This window comes from Oratosquilla oratoria, chromosome 12 (genome assembly GCF_046742065.1).
Source record: "Oratosquilla oratoria isolate Oo_2021 chromosome 12, ASM4674206v1, whole genome shotgun sequence".
In the NCBI taxonomy this organism is placed as follows: Eukaryota; Metazoa; Arthropoda; class Malacostraca; order Stomatopoda; family Squillidae; genus Oratosquilla; species Oratosquilla oratoria.
Window position 1 is genome coordinate 38008701 of NC_134788.1, and position 16565 is coordinate 38025265.

Here is a 16565-nt window from a genome sequence, read left to right on the forward strand (position 1 = left end):
AAACCACAGAGGATGAAATTGGAAAAACCATCATGAAGTATTTAAGGAATGCATCAGACAGATGTGGTGGTCGCCAGAGGCGTTCAGATATCAATGCTTCCACCAGTAGTGACACATCATAGGCCTCCTTTATGTAAACATTTGTCCAGGTGGTACATATACACTAATTGTTGCTGCCCAATGCAGAACAGCTGGACCACTGCATACCATGATTAACTTATTTTCATAAGGAATATCTGGCCTTTCATACCAAATATGGATTTGTTTAATTATACTCTTGTTCACACCAAAACAATATGGATTTGTTTAATTTAGGAATAATTGTGCCATGTACCTTTACCTAGTTGTATTTTGCGGGAAGGGGAGCTATGCTTGTGATGTCCCGCCTTTGTATCTTGCAGTGTCTAGTTTGTTTTTAAACTCATGAATGGTTTTTGCGCATACTATTTCATTGTCCAGTTTGTTCCAAGTGTCCAAAACTCTATGAGGAAAACTGTTTTTCTTCAGTTCTCTTCTATAGCTATGTTTTTTTATTTTCTTTCCATGTCCTCTTGTGTTTCTTTTGTCCCAGTTAAGTAAGTTCTCTCTATCGAGTACCTCTGTGCCTCTCATGATTCTGTAGATGGTCAATAGGTCACCTCCCTCTCTTCTTTGCTCCAGTGTCGGTAACTCCAGTTTAGCCAATCTCTCCTCGTATGATAGGTTTGCAAGTGCAGGTGCCATTTTTGTAGCTGCTCTTTGGATTCTTTCTATTTTCTTTATATTCTTTTTGGTACTGGGGGACCACAATGTCGCTGCATACTCTAATCTAGGCCTTATCAATGTAACCAATATTTTTTTTATCATGTCTTCGTCCAAGTATGCAAATGCCACTTTTATTGATCTTAGCAAGTTGTAAGTCTCCCCGACAATTTTGTTAATCTGTATATCATAGGACAAGTCGTTCGTGATAATTACTCCCAAATCTTTTTCGGATCCTACTTTCTTTACTTCTTTGGTTCCAATTGTATATTTTCCTGATATTCTGTTTTTGCTTTTTCCAAACTCCATTATGCTACACTTCTTAGTATTAAAGTCCACAATTGTACTCAGGTGTTTCTGTGTCCATGACCCCAATTCCAGCTAACATCAACATTTGGCATCCTTGCAGTCATGGATACAAAATGGAAATAAATATGTTGTTTTCAGCTTTACATCTTATATCCATGACTGAAGGTGCCACATGTTCAAATTGACTGGGAATCGATAGAAACACCTGTAGATGTAGTCATTTTCTGTAGTTATATTGCAATGTCTACCTTGGTCTGTTATAGCACTATCAAAGCATTCAATACTTCTGTGGTAGAGGGGCAGTATAACTAATGTTTTTTACTTTATATTTGTTTCCTTTTAAAACTGCACATTGTGCACTGTACTTTCACAATTGTTCAATGGCTTAAATACTATATTTTGTTCAACATTTTGTGATATTCATTTGATATTTTCATATTTGAGAATATGAAATGAGAATATCTTATATTTTGGATACTGAAAGAGTACATTAGCATATCATGTTATATATATATATATATATATATATATATATGTATATATATATGTATGTATATATATATATGTATATATATATGTATGTATATATATATATATATATGTTTCCTATAAAAGCTGCACATACACTGCACTTTCACAATTGTTTAATGGCTTAAATACTATGATTTGTTCAACACTGTTATATTCAAGTGATATTTTCATATTTGAGAATATGAAATGAGAATATTTTATATTTTTGATACTGAAAAAGTACATTAGCATATGTTTTATATATATATATATATGTGTGTGTGTGTGTATATAGTTCCTACTAGAAACTAGTGTATGTAAGGACATAAGAATGAAGGAGACTGCAAGAAACCATAAGGTCTGCACTAGATTTTCATTTTTTACTGCAGTATGCATTGTAATATTTTTTTTTTTCTCTTAATAAAGTCTACTTGTATATAATCAGGTGTGTTTCAGTTTGTGAGCTTCATCAGTATTGCATGATATTCACTTTCACATTTGACTGTATTGGTTAGATATTTATCTGTATACTATACTGACTAAGTCAACTGGATGCTGGTAAGTGCATTGGACAAGTTGATATAGTTATTCATTTTCACATTTGACTGCATCTGTTAGACATCACAGCCTTTGATGGAGAACTACTTTTCTGCCTACATGTCATGTGTATGATTCAGGACCAGACTAGGTGCCATGCACACTCGCCCATCACCCCTACTCCATTAACCTTTTACCATCCCTGCTATACTTCTTGGTGCATTTAACAGATCCTGGAATGCATCCAAAAATATGCATCAGGTGTGGTAATAGGTTAAAGTGGGAGGGGGGAAGGGTGAGTGAGGTGGCATGATACTGAGCTCTGCACATGAAGCGTAGGCATAAAAGTAGTTTTCCATCAATGGCATTGATGTCTAACCAATGCAGTCAAATGTGAAAATGAATAACTACATCAACTGGTCCAATGCACTTACCAGCATCTAGTCGAATTAGTCCAGCGTGTATTCGGATAACTTTATTAGTCAGACCAATTCTGGGAATAAGAACTAACAGATGTGGCCAATGTAGTGTAGGCCCAATTTAGGGTACTCATTCATTGCCCCTGCATTGGCCCAGCTTCTAGCCGACACAGTCCAGTGTACATGCGGATAACTTTATTGATCAGACCAACTCAGGACACCTGAGTTTACGTAATTGGCCCAGTTTAGTATAGGCCTGATTTAGGTTACCCGTTAATTGTCCCTGCTTTGGGGCAACATCCAGCCGACATAGTCCAGTGTACATACAAATAATTTTATAAGTCAGACCAACACTGGAAATCTGAGTTTACATAACCGGCCCAACATTTCTTAATCGGCAGTGCCTGAATAGATATGATGTTGATCCAGTTATTTCATGTTTGTTGGGAAATAAAATACATAAACAAATGCATAGGTATAGTGAAATGATAAACAAACAGGTAAATAGTAAATAATAATAAATTGACATATAACTAACAATATATGAGAATCAAACAGACAAATGGTAACAAAACAAATAATATAAAATAAATTATAATCATTACAACATCTTGCTTGGGTGTTTATCTAAGTGATTCTTAAAGCTTCGAACTGAACTACATTGCACTACCTGTGCAGGAAGTTTATTCCATTCATTAACTACACGATTGGCGAAGTTGTTTCTACCCACTTCCAAATTGAATCTATTTCCAGACAGTTTGAGACCATTGTTTCTTGTCTGATTCTCATTCAATGTGAACATTTTGTCATGTTTGATGTTGTCAATTCCCTTTAGAATTTTAAAGACCTGTATCAAGTCACCTCTGAGTCTATGTTCTTTTAGGGAAAACAGATTCATATGTTTTAGTCGATTTTCGTATGATTTATTTTTGATATTTGGAATCAGTTTTGTGGCTCGCCATTGTACTTTTTCCAATCTATCAATGTCTTTAATGAGATTCGGTGACCATACAGAAACAGCATATTCCAAATGTGGACGAACTAACAATTTATATTATTTGTTAATGAGTGATGGAATTTTGAAGTCAAAAGATCGCACAATCAATCCTAGAATCTTATTTGTTTTCTCAGAGGCTGAAATACACTGCTTGGATGATTTGAGGTTGTGACTGATCATTATGCCAAGATCTTTTCCACTATCCACTTTTGTTAGCGAATTCCCAAATAACTTGTAATCGTACTTATTGTTATTTTTACCTATGTGCATTACCTTGCATTTACTTTTGTTAAATTTCATTAGCCACTTTACAGACCATTGCTGTAATTTATCTAAATCTTCTTGAATATCTAACTGATTTAAGCGATCATTTGCCATTCTGCACAGTTTTGTATCATCAGCAAATTTGGAAACAGTAGATATTAGTCCATGGTCTATATCATTTATATATACTATGAATAGAAGTGGCCCAAGAACGGAACCCTGAGGAACTCCACTTGTAACATTTTTCCATCTAGAAGTTTTTCCATTTAAAACAACTCTCTGTTTCTGGTCATTTAACCAATTACTAGTCCAACTTAATAGGCTACCACTTATTCCGTGTGAAGCTATTTGATACAAGACAGGAAATATTTGTAACAAACTCCCCATCTGTCTGTCAGGTCCATTTGAGTAAAAAATAATGCAAAATCTCCCCCTTCCCCTAAATTTGATTTAAGGTGCCCGTTGCGGTAGAACCATGTCCCGATGCGGGCCGACCCGGTACGGTAGGGTCCGGTGCGGTCCGATCGAGTCCGATCGAGTCCGGTGCGGTATTTAGTCGTACCGAACATTGACATGTAAACAAACGCTAAATATAAACAACGATACTATTCATTGTTTATCAACGATACTATTCATTGTTTATCCCTGAGGATGTCTGAATAGACGAAAGCGCTTGGTCATCAGTTTATCTTTTTCCTTGGTGGTTTTTCCGCCCATTCGTTCTGTATCTGTGCACTATCTTTCGAAGTAAGTAACAATTTCAAATTGAGCACCCTCAACAGAAACACCTATTGTATGATATACACTCTACCTGTCAATTCACCTATTGTAAAAAATATGAATGATAAAAGCCACTACAGACCGAAGTTGTAATAATTGTTGAGATTTCGGCCTTTGCTGTGATTTTATGCATGACTGGACGTGTCTGGCCTAAATGCCTCTGTAATCACCACAAATGTACCATATTATCTGTTCCATATAGGGTTCGAAGTGAGCAACACTTCTAAGGATAAATGCTATAATAATAAAAATGCAAACATATTTTCCACTTTGTTGCATTTGAAAGAGGTGTTGCTACTGTTTAAGAAGTCCACACATACGCAATATAGCATTAGAAAATTAAATATTAATTTTGTGAATTATGATACATCAATGTAATAAATATTTTTCATAGCGGAAAATATTGCCAAAAGCTATGCTCAAACTAACGAAGTCATGTCGAGTCCTGTAGATGCCAACTTTGTTTTAATAGATTTGGAGGTCGAAGACGACAGCCCTGATGGCCTCTAGAATTAGAGGTACAGTATTACTAAGTGCAAATTAGGTACCTAGGTAGGTTAGGTTAGAATAAATTAATTTATCATACTTTAATTTCTTTAACCTACAAATCTATCAAAACAAAGATAGTGTCTCAAGCAGTTAAAGCATCTATGTTTGTTTGTATAAAGCTTCTAGCAACTTTTTCTGTTATTGATTTCTGCTGAGAATAACATATGTTGAGGGGTTATAATTTACAAAATTATTGTTTGATTTTCTATTGCTATATTGTATAGATGTGCACTTCTAAAAATTTAATGATGTTTATTCCTAGCCATTGAGTGGTTATGTTAGGTTAGGAGCTAATGGACCACGCAAGTTTTATGTTAATTATCTATGTTGACATGATTATGGGATTTTATCAATTTGATTTATTATAATGAATAAGATATATCTGTATTTTTATATATCTAGAATGAATATGAACATACAAAATCCTGATATGATTAACTACCATTTCTTTTGGACTGATTCTGTCATCCATTGACAGTTCATGGCATTGTAGTTAGGGGAAGACTGTTGACCATAATTTCCAAGAAAATTATTACTGAAATTTTGATATCTATAAGAAAGGAGCCACAGTACACCCATGTGGTCCTAGTGTAGGCCTTATGGTCTCTTGCAGTCTCCTTTATTCTTATGTTCTTATGTACTTAACCTGATAACTGCACAATAGGGTTTTGTTGGTCATACTTGTGGTGTGCAATTGTTCAGAGTAAAAAAAAATTCTAAAGAAAGTTTTATTGTTGTAAAATGAAAGATTACATGAAAGACTATAGGAAAACCAAATATTAGTTAGTCATTTGCCTTAGTCTAGGCATGGTGGTGTAGTGAATTTGCACATTTTACCACTTTGAGGTACAGTAGCGGGTGGTGGTCATGCATGGGTGAGTGACAGGGAACATTTCTACTACTTTTTCACACTTTGTTCTTCCCCACTGTTGCTTCAATTGTCCACTGGTTCTCTCTTTTCCACATGAATATTTTTATGGAAGTTATCATAAATTTTACACCACAAAAAGTAGAGGGTTGTGGGACACGCAGAAGTAACTGACCTGCCCCTTCCATGATGTCTGAGGAAAATAAAAGAATGCATGGGTGGCTAGGTGTAGTGTGTGGATTCATTCACCCTGGTTTGCCAAACTTTATTTTAAGACAAATGGGAAGAAAATGTAGACTGCCAAGTTTAAGAAAATCCTTCACATTATATGATGTTACAATCACACACTCTTTATTCCATGATGCATGTCACAGTTTACGGGTTACTCTGCAGTTGTCAAACCTTGCTGTATAGTCATGTAGGGGACCAGCCTTTCTTATAACTTCCCAAAGGTTATTCCAGGAATTATTGCATATTTGGTCATACTATTAACCAATAACTATAGATTTACTGGCAACTGCAGTCAACTCCCATGAAGTTAACTTATTTTTAGATAATATTACTACTATTGTATTGCATTGTAGAGTATTGTATTGCATATTACTGTATTGTGTTACATTGTATGCTAGTGTGGGAAAAGTAGATCAACCACACACACAGAAATACGGGTTCCAAAAGATAAGAACTGTGTGAGGAAATAAGTCATATCAGGACTGATGATGTTTTTAGCTTGTCACTCACTAAGAGGAGAAGCCATTGATGAAAAACAAGGGAGATGCAGAATTCAGAATGCCAAAATCAGAAGTTGTATAGAATTAAGTTTAACATGTACCAAAGGTCAGAAAAATAAATAAAATATCATAGTTCATATTATGGTAAAGATTTTGGTGGCCAAATAGAATGTGCAAAGTCAGTTTGGAAGTTGGAAGATTAGAAGAACATATAGCAATGGGTAACTCAGTGAATCTTTTTAATACAGTCGCCACAAAAAAAATCTATACACTAAGGACTTTTGGACAATAAAACTCAAAAGTACAACTAACATGTGCTTTATTTCCACTTAAGAGTTACATTTAGTATTTTGTCATGTTCCCCTTGTTCTTGAGTACCATCTGGATCCTTCTGGGCATTGAAGAGGCGAGTTTGGTGAAGTAGGCGCTGTCCATAGTGACCCAGATCTTCTTCAGCACCTCCTTCAGGTCTGGAATACTGGTGGGTCGCGATTTTTCCAGTTCGTTTTTCATCAGATTCCAGGCATTTTCTATTGGGTTCAAGTCTAGGGAATTGCCTGGCCACTCCATAATACTGATATTGTTGTCATTAAGGAACTTTATCACTTCCTTAGACCTATGGGCAGGGGCACCGTCATGCATGAAATGATCACACTCATGGATGTCCCAAAATTCGAGCATGTGATCCCTCAAAACATTGATATAATTGCTCCCTTTCATGGTCACATTCTTGGGGAAGAAATATAGTCCACCCCTGCCCTTGTTACCACTAAAGGCACCCCACACCATCACACTGTCTGGGTGTTTCACTGTTGTAACTGTGTACCACGGGTTGAATCTGGACACATCACTGGGGCGACGAACGATCTTGGAGCTGCCCCTGATCAGCCTGAAGGTACTTTCATCACTGAACATCACCTTCTGCCACTGCTCTGATGTCCAGTCCTTGTATTTCTTACAGAAATCAATCCATTTCTTCATGGCCTGTGTGAGCAGGGCTTCTTGGCGGCACATCAAGCTGGCATTTTGAGGTCCTTCTGCAGCCGATGTTGGATCGTTCTTACAGCAATGTTTTAAAGGAGAGCAGGATGTTTTTGCTTCAGACTAACAGCTGTTATACATGGATCTGACATCACTTCTCGTTTTAGGATCTTGTCAGTGCGAGTAGATGTCTTCTTTGGGGCTCCAGAGCCTGGCTTTCTTGGTGGTACCGTACCAGGAGGGTGTGTGGCGGCTGCTTTCTTCAGGCTGTAAATGACCATTCTTGTCACCTGCAGGTCTGCGGCAACACGTATCACAGACATTCCCTGCTCTAACAGCTAGAGCGCGGGCCTTTTCTTGCATTGAAAGCTTGGAACGACCCATTTTGATCACCAGAAGGAGAGTTAGAGGGCACCAAAGTCAGTGAAAAAGTGAACAAAAGGGCACTAAAGAGCAGCATGCATAGACTCCTCTCTCATCTAGCGCTGGCAGCGCACTGAAGCGTGATGTGTTGGCGAATAGTGTGAAAAGGCGCGCTCTACACACCCACGTCATCAGTATATCCGCCCACTTTTTATTATGGCGGGAAATCAAGTGAAATCTATTCTTAAAATCCCGTGTATAGATTTTTTTTGCGGAAAAAATTTATCGATTTTTTTTGCGGCGACTATAGTAGGTCAGACCAGAGAGAGGAAGAGAAACAGAGACAGAGAAAGAGTCAGTCAGAGAGAGAGGATGTCAACGTAGGGCTTACAAACTAATTTATGTTGGTGTGGTTACAGTTGTGTAAGAACATATGTGTGATTACTGCAAAGTGTTTGAAAAACTTATGTTGGAACTATAAGAAAAAAATAAACCAAAATTTTCATTACCTATGCTACCATCACACATAAAATGGTGGTGTGGTGTTCTACAGACTGACTTGTGACTTATATTTTACAACCAGTGAAGTGAATAACTGTTACTTCTATATACATTTATGTTACAAGAGAACTGTTCCCCACCCAAACCTTTCAATATGTTTTGTACATTCAACTGCTCCGCATCCTTGCCTCCGACATACATCCTCATCCTAGTTCCCATCTGGCTATGTGGTTCACATGTCAGTGAAGAAAATTGTTTGATTTCTGTGTAAGAGCTTCTTGCACAACAGCTCCAAAATGATTTAGCCCACACATCACAAATAATGAAGCCCACTTCAATTACTCTACAAGCATCTTTCCAGCTCTTCTCTGACTTGCCCCTTGAATCAAGTTGTAGTTCTCTGATTCCCTATACATCATACTGCTCAGGGACCCTCTCTATACATACAACTATACTGCTAGGTTTGGCTCCAGCTAGATGTTCCTGTGTGCCACTTGCTTCTGAAGCAAATTGTCAGGGTCAAATGACTATTCCTCTCTTTCACAGCCAGTTGTTGTTGCCTCTCAGAGTTGCTGACTCAGGCACATGTAGTCTACATGTGTTCCGCTGCTCCAAGGACCTCTTCATGACATCACAGGGTGGCATCCTTCCCAGTGACATCACCACATTTGTAACTACCACATGCGTGACCACCCTCAGCCATGATTACATCACTTGACTCTACCTCTTCATGGATATTGTAAAGCACACCTGTGTGTTTTTAAAGCTATGGAATCTGATGTAGTCTGTCTGCCAGAATCAAGTCATGTAAATGGCATATCATATAATGCAACCTTATACTCAACCTCAAAGAAGGGTCATACTCAGTTAATCATTGCAAATGACTCACATGCTCCAATCACTCACACCACTGGTACAAAATTGTGTGATTCTCTTGTGTATCCTCCTTAGAAATATGGTTCCCAAAAGATAACATGTCTGAGGAAATGAGTCATATCAAGACAGATAACATTTGTAGCATGTCACTCACTAAGAGGATAAGCCATTGATGAAAAGGGATAGACACAACTCGGAATGCCAAAATCAGAAGTTGAAATTAAATTTAAAGTATACCAAAGGTCAGAAAAACTAATCGGAAATAAAATATCATAGGTCATATGATTATAGAATACACAGAAGATACAGAAATGGCTGAAGTCATGAGCAAACATCTTCAAGTCAGTTTTCACTAGAGAAAATGTACAACATCGGGATGAAGGGAGAGAAATGACACCCCCCCCCATGAGGGAAATGATAGTAACACTAAAAGAAATAATGAACCTTGGTATCAGGAAATTGCATGGCTTGGATGGAATGGCAAACTGGATATTAAAAGAATGTAAAGAAGAACTAATAGACAAAATATATAACAAATTGTTGCTCACTCAAAGAAGGAAAAATACCAGAACTGAACACAACAAAAAATTCACACTAGTAGTGTGCTATTTGATCATCTACAACAGCCTACCACCAGCCACCTGCAACACCCCATGCAAACACACACACACACACATCTGCACTTGCAAACCTATCATACAAGGAGAGATTGGCTAAACTGGAGTTACCGACACTGGAGCAAATAAGAGAGAGGTGACCTATTGACCATCTACAGAATCATGAAAGGCACAGAGATACTTGAGAGAGAGGACTTACTTAACTGGGACAAGAGAAACACAAGAGGACATGGAAAGAAAATAAAAAAAACAGCTATAGAAGAGAACTGAAAAAAAAGACAGTTTTCCACATAAGGGTTTTGGACACTTGGAACAAACTGGATAATGAAATAGTATGCACAAAAACCATTCATGAGTTTAAAAGCAAACTAGACACTGCGAGATACAATGGCGGGACACCACGAGCATAGCTCCCCTTCCCACAAAATACAACTAGGTACAACTAGGTAAATACACAGAGGAAATAGGAATGGCAGAAATTATGAACAAGCATCTTAAATCGGTGTTTACAAGGGAGAACATGCTATCTAGAGAGATCAAATGGGCAGAGAAAGTCCCCCCCTATGAAAGAAATAGAAGTAACAAAGAATGAAACAATGAAACACTTGAGTAACCTTGATGTCTGAAAATCGCATGGACCAGATGAAATAGCAAACTGGATTTTGAAAGAATGCAGGAATGAACTGGCAGACAAAATACATAGCATAATAAACAGTTCCTTGAAATAAGGAAAAGCTCCAAAAGGTTGGAAAAGAGCAAATATAGTACCTATATATAAAAGGTGAAATAAAGAAGACCCTACCAACTATAAACCAGTCTCTCTAACAAGTACAATAGCAAAAATTTGTGAAAGAATTATCAAAAGTAGATGGTTAAAGTATTTAGAAAAAAACAACGTCCTAAATCCAAGGCAATTTGGATTCAGACAAGGACGATCATGTGTCACCAATTTAATATGTTTCTATTCAAGGCTAATAGACATAATACAAGAGAGATGGATGGGCTGATTGTGCCTTTCTAGACCTAAAAAAAGCTTTTGACAAAGTACCACATAAGAAGTTGCTTAACAAATTAGAAACTGAAGGAGGAATACAGGGCAAACTGCTGAAATGGATGGAAGACTTTTTGCAAGAAAGAAAAATGAGAGTGGTGATAAGAGACAAACACTCTAATTGGGATGAAGTAATAAGTGGTGCTCCACAAGGAACTGTTCTGGCCCCAATCATGTTTGCTATATATTAATGATATGGATGAAGAAATTGAAAGTTATATGAGCTTCTTTGCAGATTATGCAAAACTGTTAAAAAAAAAAGTGAACACTGAAGAAAATTGTGAGTCACTACAGAGTGATCTCAATAAAGTATGGGAATGGAGTAAGAAGTGGGAGATGGAGTTCAATACTAAGAAGTGTAGTATAATGGAATTTGGAAAAAGCAAAAAAAGAATAGTAGGATCATATAAATTGGGAGAAGAAGGAATAAAAAAAGTAGAAAATGAGAAGGACCTAGGAGTCATTATTATGAATAATATGTCACCTGAAAAACATATAAACAAGATTTTTGGAGAAACTTATATTTCAATAAGAACAATCAAAGTGGCATTTACGTACCTGGATGAAGAAATGGTGAAGAAAATACTAATCACTTTGATAAGACCAAGATTGGAATATGCAGCAACAATGTGGTCACCAAGTACAAAAAAATGTATAACAAAACTTGAAAGAATACAAAGAGCAATTACAAAATTGGCACCAACACTCTCAAAACTATCATATGAAGAGAGACTAGCAAAACTTGAGCTACAGACATTAGAGCAAAGAAGAGAGAGAGGAGATTTGATAACTATTTACAGAATCATGAAAGGAATAGAAACTATTGATAGAGAGGATCTAATAAAACGGGATGATAGAAATATAAGAGGACACGGAAAGAAAATTAAGAAAGACAGTTATAGAAGAGATCTGAAAAAGAACAGCTTTCCTCACAGAGTAATAGACAGTTGGAACAATTTAGATGAGAAAGTGGTGTGTGCAAAAACAATACATGAATTTAAAAACTGTTTAGATAAAATGAGATATGAAGACAGGACACCACGAGCATAGCTCCCCTTCCCGTAAATAAAACTAGGTAAATACACACACACACACATTCAGGTCATAAAGCAAGCTCTACAAAAAACACAAATTCCATACTCCACAAACAGCAGCCCAAACAAAGAAATCCCTCCCTTGACAAGCAAGACCCACAGTGGCATAACTGTGTTCAGCCAACACCCAACTTTGAAACAGTTGCAACACAGAACAACTTTGCCGCATGTTGTCCCATTCTAGTGTTACCCAAACAACAAAGCAAACTATCTGCATTGAGTAACTTTTGGACCAATATGACAGTTATTACTGGTTACCTGTAAATAATGATGATATTGAGCTACAAGTGAGTGTAACTGGTAAGCACACTCAACACCAGCCTGGAGAATTTTGAGAAAATTGAATAATACTTTCTTACAACACTAAGAAAGGGGGGCCAGATGCCTTATCAATTCTGAGGTCAATCAGCAAGGTTTACCCAATCATTTGTGAAAATTTCATGTCAATCAGATAAATATGAATGACAACATAGGAGCCGATTTCTCAAGAATTGGTTTTTACAACTTCAAAAAATGTTAAAAAAAAAAAATCAGAAAATCATCTGACTGACAATTGTTAGGAATCAATAAAAACTACAATCAAAGGCTGATTTCTTTTTGGAAATAGATTTTTTAATATGGCCATAGAAAATGGGATACAGAGCAGAGAAAATTAAGTGTGAAAAAACAATTATAATTTGTTCCTTCAAAAGATAAAAACAAAAATAGAAAATCTGTTCCCAACAAAATGTAGATATGTATTCAAAGTTTTATTGGTAAAATTTTCAAAGTGATTGACTGAAAAATAAAGTCTGTGAAACAAAATAAAGAAAAACCCACATTACTTCAGTCTCCCCTATTATTCACCCAATTTCAATGAAATTCACATTACATTCTTTATTTACACCAACAAACAACATACTATAATTTCAAGGCTATTGGACCTACCATAAGAGCTGTAGGACCCCCCCTTAGCCGCCCCCCTTAAAGCTTATTTGGATGACTTATCTACAAGGTTAGGAACAATTTTAGTTGCTGATCTATGCTTCATCTTTTAGTAGGTATTGTCCTTCACTCTGTGTGGGGAGTAGACCATTGTTGCATATTCCAATCTGGGAGGCAGAGTAGGCACTATGATTTTAGTCCACCATCTCTTTTTCCATGTAATGGAAAGCTATTTTAAAGATTTCCAGCCGTCTGTGTGTCTTTCTCACAATTTTACTGAATACTCTACCAACATGGGGACATTCCAAGATGATTTTGCTATGATAATACATTTTCTGTTTGTCAATGGCCCTTGTTGATTGCTTTGTTGAAAATGACTTGGACCTTTGACAGTGACTTGACACCATCCTTCTCCCAGGAAGGAAAATGATGTTGATGTTTACTAACCCCCTCCTCCCATTGAGAGGATGGGGGTGGTACTCGGGAAAGGAGCAATATTGGGTCCCATTTCCTACCCTCAATTTATCATTCCCATGACCTCTTATCACTGGTGCATCTTCCAGTCATGGTCGGATAAAGATTTTGACGAGTTTTCCATTATCTCTTCATCCATATATTGAAAAGCCTCTTTAATCTTCTGCAGCAGTCTGTGTGTCTCTCCCACAATCCTGTTGATACGTCTGTCAGGTGACAGGTCTTTTATCAACACTCTCAAATTTTTCTCCTCCTTTGCTATGGATTCAATTCCCAAGGAATAGCTTAAGGATGGTCTTTACCGCTATTACCCATTTCTATTACTTTGCATTTTTTTTTTTTTATCATAATGAATTTCCTGTTCTTGGTTTCATACAAAAATAGTGTCTAGATCCTTTTGCAATAGCCTACAGTCCTCGTTTTTCACTTTTCTCATGATTTTTGCATCATTACCATGCTGGCATAGCTTGTTGTACCTTGTATCATGTCATTGACACAGACAAGAAACATTGTTGCTGCAAGCATTGAGCCTTGTAGAACTGTCATTACTACTCTCCATCTTGACATCTTATCCTTTACTGCTGTCCTCGTGTATCTTCCCTTCAAAAATGTTTTCATCTAATTGAGTAGTTTGCCTCTCAGCCCTCCAATGTGCTCCAATTTCCACACAAGTTAATTTTGTGGTACTTTATCAAAAGCTTTTGGAGAGTTAAGGTGTGTTTGTACTCACACTACTGTTTGGCAGTGAGGTTGTTATGAATATAAATAGATATAGACATTTAGTATATAATGCAAACCATTACATGTTTTGACTTTCATCTCTTCCTTTCAGACTGACAGAGGTGAAATGGATGGTACAATGCCCAAGTTATCGAGTGAGGACCTGAATCAGTGGATAGATGATAAGAGCTTTCCAAAGCAGATCCACAAGACAGATGCCCCTCCCAAGGCTCACATCAAATTAGAACAATTTCAGTTTGATAACTGCAAAGATTATTTTGCCTCTCAGCAGGACAGTTCCACTCTAGAGGACAATGATATGACTTTCAAAGAGGAAAAAATATTAAATTGTGATGTTTGCCATTTGACGTTTGCTACAATAGATGAGCTTGAGTGTCATGGTAAGGTCTGTGTTCAGAAAAGTTCCCAAAGAGATCAGTCTATTAACTCAACCCTTTCAGGCAGCACTGCTGTGATAGATGACCATTGCTGTAAAGAAGAGGAAATGCAATATCATTGCCCTCAATGTGATATGGCCTTTTATCAAAAAGGAGATCTCCAAGACCACATTAAGAAGACATATATGGAAGACAAACCCCACAAATGCACACTGTGTCATGCAGCCTTTTCCCATGCTGCTCACCTCAAGGTCCACACACGTATTCATACAGGAGAGAAGCCGTACAAGTGTTCCTTTTGTGTTGCTCTTTTCAGAACATCAGGACAGTTGAAGTCGCACATGCTAACTCATACAGGCGAGAAGCCACACAAGTGTAGCTTTTGTGGCGCTGCTTTCTCTCAAAGTTCCGGCTTGCAATACCACATACGGAAGCACACGGGTGAGCGGCCGTACAAATGTGAGTATTGTGATTCTACGTTCTCCCAGTTAGGTACCATGAAGACACACATGCATACCCATACGGGTGAGAGACCGCACAAGTGCAGCTTTTGTGACGCTGCTTTTGCTCAAAAAGCTAGCTTGCGACACCACATACGCAAACACACAGGGGAGAGGCCCTATAAATGTGAGTGTTGTGTTTCTACTTTCTCACAATTAACTGCCTTGAAGACACACATGCATACTCATACGGGTGAGCGACCACACAAGTGCAGCTTTTGTGTTGCTGCTTTCCCTCAAAAAACCAGCTTGCAATACCACATACGGAAGACGCACACAGGTGAACGGCCCTACAAATGTGACCAATGTGATTCTACTTTCTTACAATCAGTTCACTTGAAGTCACACATGCAAACTCACACAGGACAGAAACCACATAAGTGTGGGCTTTGTGGTGCTGCTTTCTCAAGTACGAGCAACTTGAAGAAGCACATACAGAGGCACACAGGTGAGAAGCCGTACAAATGTGAGGAGTGTGGTGCTGCTTTCATAGAAGCAAACAAGCTACGCAGGCATATCAGGGTACACAAAGGAAAGAAACCATAAGTGCATAGAGCACTGTGATGCTGCTTCCTCCTGGATTAGTAATCTGAATGACCATGTTCAAATACACAGACATGAGGGACCATACAAACCCCACAAATGCACAGTTTGTGACACAGCCTTTACCCGGCCTGGGGACCTCAAGGAACACATATGTATTCATACATAGGAGAAAACCCTTCAAGTGTTCCTTTTGCATTGCTTCTTTCAAACAATCAGGACTGCTGAAGTTACACATCCGAACTCATGCAAGTGAAAAAACCACACGAGTGTGGGCTTTGTGGTGCTGCTTTCTCTGATGCAAAGTAACTTGACCAGACATATCCAGAAGCACACAGGTGAGAGGCCACATAAATGTGCGCAATGTGGTGCTGCTTTCTCTCTCGGAAGCAGGCAGTCTACACATGCGTTTCAGGATACACACAGGAGAAAAGGCACATAAGTGTACAGTTTGTGTTGCTGCTTTCTCCCATGCTTATGCTTTAAAGAGACACATGGAAACACATTCACAGATTATCTTGTGAGGTTGCAAATTGTCTCCTGGAATAACTTGGTGGATTTTTGTAATTTTCTTTATGGAAATAATGTATCAGCATTTTCCCACCCCTCAAAATAAGTTTCAGTACCTACCATATATCCTCAAGTAGTAGTTGACCCCTTCTTTGTGGCCAAGAAATCTGGAATTTTTCACACACATTGTGTAAAAGTTGGCCGAGGTATTTGGACCTACCATAATGGAACTGCAGTGGTGCAGTAATCCCACTGTTAAACCATAGTCACCCTTACTTTTCTATAAGCTGTCTTACCATATATACAGC

At 37.7% G+C, this 16565-nt stretch overlaps 1 protein-coding gene across 1 annotated transcript in view; it reads left to right on the forward strand.

Moving 5' to 3' along the window:
* The first annotated feature begins 4345 nt into the window (after positions 1-4345).
* Positions 4346-16565, forward strand: part of LOC143030338 (uncharacterized) — a 48880-nt gene continuing 36660 nt past the window's right edge. Inside the window, exons 1-3 of the mRNA XM_076193491.1 lie at positions 4346-4524; positions 14419-15748; positions 16066-16267. Of these exons, the coding sequence (XP_076049606.1) occupies positions 14434-15748; positions 16066-16267 (1517 nt within the window). The 5' untranslated portion in view covers positions 4346-4524; positions 14419-14433. The remainder of the gene's footprint in view (positions 4525-14418; positions 15749-16065; positions 16268-16565) is intronic.